Source organism: Cryptomeria japonica, chromosome 9 (assembly GCF_030272615.1).
Source record: "Cryptomeria japonica chromosome 9, Sugi_1.0, whole genome shotgun sequence".
In the NCBI taxonomy this organism is placed as follows: Eukaryota; Viridiplantae; Streptophyta; class Pinopsida; order Cupressales; family Cupressaceae; genus Cryptomeria; species Cryptomeria japonica.
The window spans coordinates 742,408,793-742,419,268 of record NC_081413.1 but is presented as its reverse complement, the minus strand read 5'-3'; the positions used below and the strand labels follow the sequence as shown (position 1 = coordinate 742,419,268).

Here is a 10,476-nt window from a genome sequence, read left to right as displayed (position 1 = left end):
GACCAAGAAACTTACTGATTTATGAAACCTTGTCTCCTCAAAGAACTAAAAAAACTCGTTTAAAATGTCCATCCACCTTCAAAACATTTTCAAAAATATCCTCATATACCCTACTCTATAATGAAGTACCACTCATTTGTCCAAAACAATTGTTTATTTATACCATGCTTAATTAAAAAATATACTAAAAAGTAAAAGCAAACTTTTCCCACCTTTTCTGACCACCCACTTTTTTGGTTTAATATTGTACTATAATAGTCTAAGTTAATATAAAAATTAAATAAACGTATTCAATTAAAAAATAAAAAACATTTTAAAAAAAAATCCGCTTACAACCCTTCACAACTATAAATCCTACTTTTTAAATTTTTTTGGCTAGAACCCTAAACCCATATCCTGGGCCGGGAAAGGATTCAATAGTAACAACCAGAAAAAATAAATAAAAGCACAATTTATTTTTTTTGGCTAAGATGGATAAAAATCCACTGTCTCTTTTCGCAAAAATGGGAGCTGTAGCGGTGGGAGGACTTGTTACTCTTTCTTTTACATCATCTCTTGTTATAGGAGGCATTCGAAATGTTACAGAAGCGAAACGAGTAAGTCCAACCTTTTTTAAAGAAAAATGTGCAATTGCTTTGAATTTTGGAATTAAAAAACTCATGTCAGAAAATTTTGCAATTATCTATATGAGTTCAAAAACCTTTTTAATTATTCACATGAGTTCAAAACTTTGGCAATTACCCTCAATCGCTTCAATGAAATTTGCAATTACCCAACATCATTTCTAAGAATTTTGCAATTTCCCAATATCGGTTCAGAGGAGTTTGCGACTCGACGATTTCAGTTCAAACAATTTTGCAGTTAACCGATATCAATTGAAAGAATTTTGCATTTTCCTAGCATCAGTTAATTGGATTAAGCATTAATACAACATCAGTTCATAGGATCAAGCAACTACCAATATCAATTCAAAGACTTGTGGAACTAGCCATTATCAATTTGAAGAGTTTTGCAGTTACTTAAAACCAGTTCAGTTAATTTTGCAACTACTCAATATCAGTTCACAGGGCTTTGCAATTGCCCAATATCAGTTCAAAGAATTATATAGCTACCCTTTGTCAGTTCAAAGAGTTTTGCTATAACTCACTATCAGTTCATTAATTTTACAGTTTATCAAATATAGCAACATACTGATAAATTGACAAAAACTTTGCTTTATGTAGAAAAAGACGGCACCACCTTGTTCGGTTTGCAATGGTAGAGGATTCATGCAGTGCAAACTGTGCGGAGGAAGGGCAACGATAGATTGGTCACCTCTTTATGACCCAGTTATCTCCAAACTGTGTGTCTGCCCCACCTGTGAAGGTAACAGGTAAAACCCTAACAATGCTTGAAACCTTTAGGAACATAATGTGAATAAATGGTACACGTTATAAATGCATGAATTTTCTTTTTCACGGGGCAATGTTTTTTTCTACAAATCCTTCTAACCCTAACGACCCTTAAAACCCCAAGGAAGTCGTCTGTAAATAAATGGTAACATTATGCATGCAAAACATTCTAGAACATCTCAATTTAATAGAAGATGTAAGGCAATGGATCCTTGGGATGCTTTCTTTTAATATTTATTTTTTTTCTCTTGAAGAAAGATCAATATTGGCCAATTATTTTTTGCACAGACTGTATGCATATATGCATTTTAGTTGTGCATGTTTTCAGCATAGCCACTGGAGACGCGAGAACATGAATTTAGGGATGGGGAAGGGGACAACGTTTCAGACAGGGATTTTTCCTACAAACCATAATACCTATTTTTTTAACATGCTTTTTGCATAGCCACATGACGACATGGGGATATGGAGATGGGGATGCCATTTCAAATCAGGGCATGGGGTTAATCATTAAATAAATAACGGTACGACTATATTTTATATAAATACAGTCACCAAAAGATGAAGGTATGGGGACCTCCTTACTGAAGTGTCTTGGTGAACATGAGTTTTCTACTTTAGATGAAGGACATGGGATTTTAGACAATGATATGTGTTATAATTAGGGAATTTAAATGTTTCCTTAGTATCGAATAGTAAGTGAATCTAATTAGTTCGAAGTTCAAACAATAAAAATATAATGTTGTAGGAGATTATGAAGAAAGTATTACTATAAAACATGTTTATTTGGGTGAATCTTACAATTTTATGTAACTTATATAGGACAGCATAGTGAATACTGATCCGAATTTTTGTTGATTTGCAAATCTATATTTTGACAATTTTGCAAAAAATGAGTCAATTGGCAGAAATGGCCCATAAAAAATGCCATCTTTATAGTACGATGAATGTTTTATTGGATAGGATTACTGGATTTTTTTCTATTAAATATCAAGCAGTCTTACATGAACCAGCAGCATTCTGCATACTAACAGTTGGAATCCATCATATATAACAAGTTACAAAACTGATCAAGCTGTTCACAGTCACAGGACAGCTTACAAAATGATCATACTGATAAGAACATTCAGGAAGTATAAGATACTATAAGTCTATTATGCTAGATAAAGAGTCAGCTATAGATGATATCTCCTTCAGGTTGGAGGATTACTGGATTTTTAAAATTTGGGGGTAAAATTACTCATTTTTAGATTAATTTTTTTTTTGTGAAGACATGGTAGAAGCTTCTTTGAGGAAAATCTTTAATAACTTGTATGCAGTTTATCTAGAAATGCTTCAACATAACCTCTCTTGTTAATGATATCATTTTGTAACGGTTTTCCTTACAACTTGTATCTCGGTGACTATTTTCTGCTGTTTTTTTTGGCTCTGGGAGAATGACAGGGGGTCTAATGAGATGAATGCTTTGTTGGGCTGGGTTTACCAATGTCTGAAGTTCTTTGCAAAATTAAGAGAGCATCTAATGTTAAAAGAAATTATTGGTCATTGATTCTCCATACAAATTGAACCAGGTGACCGTTTTCTTACTCTATGTACCACGAGCATTTTGTTGAACAAGGTTCAATATCTTCTGAATCGCAAAGCAATGAAATAAAAATTTCACATGTTAATAGTAATTGTTGGGCAGTTGTTTTCCCAACAATGTAATGGCTGCCTTTTTAGGTAGGGTTGAGCAGTTTCTGACCTGCAAAAGATGAAAAGAAAACTTATGTCAAAAGAAATATTAGGGCAATGGTTTTTTCCCTACTAACATTCTATTTCCATTGCAACTGATGTGACAAAATTACAAGTTTATTTCAATCACATAAATTTAAAACAGGAAAAAGGAGACAAAACAAGTCAAATCTAAAAAATAATATAGTATTTATAAAAATAGCATGAAATCTTGATTTCTTTTTTTTTTTTAATTATTTTATTTTGGTTTTGTTATTTCTTGCCAAATTTAGTGCGTGGACATCAAAATAAACACACAACATATTTTAAATATGAAAAATTAACAATATGATGAAAATGTCATTAATGGTAGAAAAACTCAAAATTATTTTAAATTTCAATGCCATAAAAGCCTATGTGTAATTCCCAAAGAAATTTTCAGAGCCTTCTATAACTGAAAAAAAGCACAGCCCGTCTTGAATAAATTGTGGTTTTCGTTTACAAGCATTCCTTGAAAAATCGTGCTTGACAGGATAAATCTCAGTTTTGATTATTTGTATCGTATGGCACAGGAAAATAGCCAGTTCACAATTTGCAATTACTCACTCTCTTTTGCTGAGCAATGCTGCTATTGATTTTCCAACACATGGTATCATGATGACCCTATTTTTAGCTTTATTTTTTTTCTTTAAAAATGGTGGCATGGAACATATAACAATGATTGTTCTATTGGGAATGATTCAATGTTTTATTTTGCCGCTTAAATGGGGGTTAGCTTGGCTTCTGTGCTTTTTATTAAAACAGGATGTGCCATTATAGACTGCCGTTAGATTACCGTCTAAATTAGTTCCAGTCCTTAGAAGATCAATATAAAACTAACTAAACTTCAAAAGAGCATAGAAACCTTTATCTAAAGGCAACCATGAGACACTCTGTATCTTACAGGTCATGCATAATATGTTGTTAGTTTTACAATGGCTCTAACAGCCATCCAAAACGGTATCAGATTTACAGTTGCTTTCATCAAACTACTCAAATTAGCTGCAATGGAGGTTGAATTAGAAACCCATCAGGCTTTAAACAAAACTAAATATACAAAACCAAACAAAGTATGGATTCAATTGCTCAATATTGAACACAAAATATGATCATGCACCAACACAGACCACAGCTATAGTCTGACACAGCAGGTCTAGCTGTGCTGCTGCAATGTGCATTACCACCAAACACCATCAACATCTGTCTTACCGCAAGCCCTGCTACCACAAACAATTCCCTCTGAGCTCTGCATACACTTGCTTGATTACCACAATCAACACCGCCATAGGATCCAGCAGCACCATCTATGCCATGAATCTGTTGCCATCAACTAGGTCATCCGCACAGTGAGATTTTCTGTGAGAATTGATTACTCACGCCTCTAAAGTGACTTCTCGTGTGAATGAGGTCTTCCTCATTGGCTTGCAGTAGGGTGTACTGGGCTGGGGTTTGACTGTGTCAGAAAGGGGCAGGTGGAGCCTCACCAGGCAGAAGAGGCATCGAATTTTGGAGAAAACAATTTGATATGGTCATGCAAAAAGTACCACCGTCTCTTGTTGAATCTGCATTTCAATTAACTGCTCCCTTAGAAGGGCGTTGGGGTCCTAAATTCTAACATCAGCTGCTTGCACTGAGTGCAGGTCCGGAAGGAATATATTGTAAAGAAAATCATTGACTGTTGGGCTCTTGGCTACCCTATTGAAATGTTTGCAAAATATACACTGAAGCTATATGATATGATTGGAAAAGTGTCATGTCGCTTTTTTCAATTCATAGTTGAGTTTGTCTTTCGGCATCATAGGAGCAGCAAGTGTGTAGTTACTTTCAGTTTTCAGTTGAGAATGTTTGTATTTGGAATAAGGCGACCGTATATGGGTGTCTTGCACTTGAGTAGTGACCGAGTCTTTCAGTAAGAGCAGTTGAGTTTGGTGTTGGTTTCACACCCGTCCATACCTTTCAATCAGTTGGAACTGTAGTGAACTGGAATAAGGAGGTTGTGTGCTCAGTCAGTTAGAACTGTAGTGGACTGGAATAAGGAGGTTGTGTGCTCAGTCAGTTAGAACTGTAGTGGACTGGAATAAGGAGGGCATGTGGTCAATTAATTAGAACTGAAGTTACTCTCAGTTAGCATCTGTTAAGGAAGGAATGGACTTGACAGTTAACTGCTGTCAATTTAAGGATGAACTTGTCAGTTGCCTGCCATCAATTGAGGAAGCATAATTATATAATGTGCTGTGAAGAGAAGTGATATGCTTGAGATTTGATAAAGCAAAAGTCATTTCTTTTTCCTGGGTTGAACATTGTATCTCAGCATCTGTGGCTTGGAGATTAAAATCCTTCAGGTGCAGAGATCTGGCTTCTTGAGGATGGAACCTCTTAAGCAGCAGATTTATGTTCAGACTGACATCCGGAATGCTTTTAGTGTCTAGTTCTGCATGTGGGTGTGTTTAGTAAGCTGAATGAGTTTGATGTGTATCCATATGCTTATGTATTGTTTTGAAGATTTAAAAAATAAGAAACTTAGAAAACTATTATCACTATAGTATTTTTTAGTATGTTATTTTGTATGTTTCTTCGGGTCTTTACAGTGGTATCAAAGCGGTGATCTTGCCAGCCTTTGATAGCGTTCAGACCAAAATAAAGTCAGATATTAGTATTTCATGACAGTGAGTGACAGAGATGAGCAGAAAATGGCATGCAAGGATAGAGAGTGGAATTTGTCAACTTGATGAGATTCTTGAAGGATGGGCAGCAATAGGTCATCAATCTCTTTGCCTGGAGTATGCAGATACCTGGACCAAACCATGTCACTATGCCTCCAAGTAATGGTGCACAAAGGGAATCCCCATCTTTAGCAACAAACGAGAACACCTCATTAATCAATCGCTGGTACTGAGCTATTGAGATTCACTTTCTTCTTGTTGAGGTTTTTTAACTGCTTTGAATAGAAGAATGAGAAGGAGACTAGTTTTGAAATCAATGAATTAGAACAACAGTAGGCAGTAGAGTAGCAGATTGCTAGGCATAAGCCTGAGCAGTTGCTGAAGGATAATACCAGCAGTAGCAAAGGTACACATGTAGCTCATTCTGGAGCACCGTGATACCCATCATCCCAAGAAGTTAAAGACCAGGTTGATTGCTATTTATGTAGTTGTCCTGGATATCATCCACTATTGGATGCTTTTCAGACTCTTGCATGTGAAAATGATGATAACTACAATCAAGTGAATAAAAGAAGCAGTTGATTGAAGTTAGAGGTTGACATGGATGATATTTGTGGTAAGGAGCCATGGAACCTAACACATAGGAGTTTGGGAAAGGGAAAGGGCATTTGATTGCAGTGTAATCTGACGGTGAGGTCCTGAGTCATGAATGGCAGTACAAAGTATGGAGAATCATGACATTGATGATGAGAGAGTGGAGGAGGATGAAGTATCACCAGCAGGTCTTTTGTCAGTAGAGGGAGTTGGCCGATATCCTAGATCATTCAGTTTTGTCTTGCTTGAGGGCAAGTGAATTTGGGAAGGGAGAATTTCTCATGTCTCCTTTTCAATCCATAGTTGGCTTTGTCTTTTGGCAGCGTAGGTGTAGGAAGTATGTAGTCACTTTCAATTTTTAGATAGGAATGTTTGAGTTTGGAATAAGGTGGCTGTATCTAGGTGAGGTGTCTTCTAGTTGAGCAGTGACTGAGACTTTCAGTTAGAGTGGTTAAGTTTGGTGTTGGATTCATATTTGTCCATGCCTGTCAGTTAGTTAGAATTGTAGTGGATTGAAATAGGGAGAGTGTGTGGTCAATTAGTTAGAACTGAAGTTACTTTCAGTTAGGGTCAGTTAAATAAGGAATGAACTTTCCAGTTAACTGCCGTCAATTTAGGGAGGAACTTGTTGGTCAACTGCCATCGATTGAGGAAACATAATTATGTGATGCATTATGAAGAGGAGAAGGGATGCACTTGAAATTTGCTAAAGAAAAAATCATTTCTTTTTGTTGGGCTGAATGTTGTGTTTCAACAGTTGTGGCTCAGACAAAACCCATCAGGTGCAGAGATTACGTTTCTTGATGATGGAAACCCTTGAGCAGCAGCACAACAGTCTGACGTCTAGAATACCAGTAGTGTCTAGTTCTGCGTGTGGGTTTGTTTAGACAAAAATATATAAAATAAAAAATGTTATTTGCTGTAGTATTTCTGGGTTTGTTATTTTGTATGTTTTTAGTTTAGGTCTTACAGAATGCCCATTCACATGTTGTCCAGGATGGCATGCAAAAACCTAGTGCATTGGCACAAAAAACATTAAATGTGACCTTTAATTCAGTGTTGGTCTGTGATCACCACCCATTTTGAACTGAAAATGATATGAACCAAACAATATGCAAACAATTTGTAGAGGGAGAAGATGCATCACAGTGAGAAAAAAGTTTTCAGAGTTGCATAAAAAATGGAAAAGTGGGAAAAGTGTAGTTATAGATATATCAAGATTGAGTTGGAGTGCTTCTGTGAGTGGAGTGTGGGACTACTTGCTTCCCTGCCTCTCTTAGATTGAGATTGTTTTGTGCTTCATGATTGGAGTTGGCGTTGATGTGATATGACATATGTACCATGAACTCTCTTCTTCTTTCATGTGTATGTGTTATGGACCTTTGATGATAAATGATACATTAGTTATGACTGAAATTGAAGAACTTAATCTGAAAGTATAAGTATGTTATGTCTGCCTTGGTATCAGAGCCCATGTTCAAACACTGGGATCTCTGGATAAGTTTGTGCCCTTGGTCTGGTTGGTCATTTTGTCATATGTTTGTCCTTCTGAGTATCCCTGGTGTTGATGTTTAGGACTTGTATGTCTTGGGTGCTTTGTTCTCTATGTCTCTTGCCTGTTCCTCCTGAAGATCATAATTGTGTATAACATGTGTATTCACTTCTTGCTCTTACCTTCTTGATTCCAGTGCTGTTATGTGAGTGCATGTGCTTTTGATTGCCCTTAAGATCTTCGATTTGTAGAGGGAATTATATATGTCTTCCTTTCTAATATGGTATTCTATAAATTAGCTTATTGTGTTGGATAATGAATTGCTCTAATCATGAATGAATTGGATGTATTTCTCTCTTTCTCCTTCTTTCTAGAAATTAAATCTATTTGCATCTTGTGTACTTAGGGCGTGTGTTTGTCTTCTTTTGCTCAAAAGTATTGCATTGTAGTAATATTTATGTGGTTAACCTAATAGCCTGAAGTGTCTACTTTACATTCTCTAACACACTCAGGACATGCAATCTTGGGTGTTATGTAGCAGTTACTCCCTATAGTGTGGCCGAAATTGGTTGCCTCTTGTTGAGATTTTGTTGTGACCGTTATTTCTTTGACTTGCCTTTGAATTGTATTTTGATGACCATATGTATATCCTCATAGTGGGGCTTTACACTTTTCACATTCCTGCCAAAACCATATTGAAGTGATAAGGGAACTTAGAAATGAAAAACTTTCAAGTAATCTCTGCTCTGGGTATTGTCAGTTCTTCAAGGCCTGACCAAGTCAAGGGCAAGGTATGTCGAAGGTTTGTCTGGCCTGAAAATACCATTAGCCATGAGAAGTTCTACAGATCTGTTGCCATCGTGATATAAACATAAGCCCTTTGACATATCTCCTATATGACTAGTGAATCTTCTTCCAACACTAAGTCACTTAATACCCAAAGAACATGTGAATTTTGGTCCATCCATAAAAGCTCTCACTTCCTCATTGTTATTACTTATTAGTTGATTCCTTGATTGAGAGAATAGGCATGAATACAGGAACCAAAAGAACATTTTAGGCTGCCCCCATCACCAGCAAGACACTGATTCCTGCAGCATTCTTCATCAATATTTAGTTTCACAAAATTTGCCTTGGAGGCCATCTATCAAACCTTTTCTCTGATTTGAAAAATTTCTGTACAACCATTCCCCTCATGGGGAGGGTAGCCGGGTTTGATGTTGGCCAAACTGGACAAAATGAACTCCCCTCCCCCCCGCCCCCCCTGAAAAAAAAACTCATGTCAATAGAGTTTATCGAGCAATGGCTTTTCCTACCAATTATAACATGATGATTCTATTTTTATTAATGCTTTTTTCCATCCGGAAAAATGAAATGGGATTGAATAATTTGAATGTTCTGTTGGCTAAGTGTCAGCATTGTGAACTGGGAAAATTTTAAAAACAACATTTTATGTTGAGGGAATTTATTTGGCAATATTTTTTCCTAAAATTGCATATGAATAACCTATATTTTATGTATATGTTTATGCTCTTGAAGAATAGTATAAGATTTTAGAAGACAAAGCTGCAAAAAACGGAAAAAAACAATCTCATGTGAATAGGAATCATTGTACAATGGTTTTCTTACAAACTGTATCACAATGCCCCATTTTTCTCTTAAAGGATGATGTGATGTTTAACAAGATTAATATTCTGTGGTAGGGTTCAACGTTGTCTCAACTGCATTGGAAAAGGCTATGATTGATGCTGATATATTATTTCCAAGAACCTGGAACCAAGTTCATTGAAGAAAATGTAGGGCCATAGACTGGCTGCCAATAAGTGCATATTGAGGAAAGATCAGTATCAAGGAAAAAGTGTTCCACACCTAGATACCATGTGGGTTAAATGTTCAGTATTTAGTGTACAATTTTATTTCTCGGTAACATGTATGATTATGGTGGATAATAAGATATTACGAACAACTTCTCTTTTATCCTTAGCCTGTGATAACTTGCAACTGACTAATGTTGGGCTTGGAAAAACAAATGCAGAGACACGGATCATCTGCAATTATATATGTTAGGTGCAGAAATTTGACAATCATTTGCCTCAGACAATTATTTAAGACAAGAAGATGCATATTAAGAGCTCTTGTCATTGATCTTAAAGAAACTTTTAAGACATTTTTTCCTAAATTACGATGCTTGCTAATAATGAAATTTCCAAAATTTTAGTATATGCTTAAAGGGTCATAACTACTGCATACAAGAGAGTCTTGGGGCTCATATAGCTGAAAAAGCAGGAAAATACACCGAGAATACATTAGAAAACTAAGAAAAATAAAAATTAATGTCTTCACAAGGTCAAGAAATTGCGCCCAATGTCAAATCTGCAGAGAAATTAGATCTTGCAGAATAAAATGGAAATGGAAATTCTTGAAATCACCATTGGTGCCGAAGTCACATGATATAAATATGTATATATATATGTATAAGGTATGGTTCCCTGTAGAAATTTTCAATTCATAAAATGTTGCGTGGAGATGTTACAAGGAACTGATTGTATGCAATACAAAAATATGCAACTGTGAAATGATAATA

General features: G+C 35.9%; 1 protein-coding gene across 2 annotated transcripts; it reads left to right on the top strand.

Moving 5' to 3' along the window:
* The first annotated feature begins 359 nt into the window (after positions 1 to 359).
* Positions 360 to 9,732, top strand: LOC131038693 (uncharacterized). 2 transcript variants are annotated; one of them, XM_057971214.2, is made up of 4 exons: positions 360 to 596; positions 1,224 to 1,372; positions 3,677 to 3,753; positions 9,596 to 9,732. In XM_057971214.2, exons 1-4 carry the CDS (start codon positions 471 to 473, stop codon positions 9,679 to 9,681), a joined length of 438 nt encoding a protein of 145 aa, XP_057827197.2. In that variant the 5' UTR covers positions 360 to 470; the 3' UTR covers positions 9,682 to 9,732. The 2 variants fall into 2 exon arrangements, with proteins under 2 accessions (XP_057827197.2, XP_057827198.2); XM_057971215.2 differs by lacking the exons at positions 3,677 to 3,753; positions 9,596 to 9,732 and adding an exon at positions 1,680 to 3,277.
* Positions 9,733 to 10,476: the final 744 nt, after the last annotated feature.

Coding starts and splice junctions, on each gene's coding strand:
- LOC131038693 (XM_057971214.2), top strand. CDS start 471: ATGGATAAAAATCCACTGTCTCTTTTCGCAAAAATGGGAGCTGTAGCG. Junction 597..1,223: donor ATGTTACAGAAGCGAAACGA/GTAAGTCCAACC, acceptor TGCTTTATGTAG/AAAAAGACGGCACCACCTTG. Junction 1,373..3,676: donor CCCACCTGTGAAGGTAACAG/GTAAAACCCTAA, acceptor CGTATGGCACAG/GAAAATAGCCAGTTCACAAT.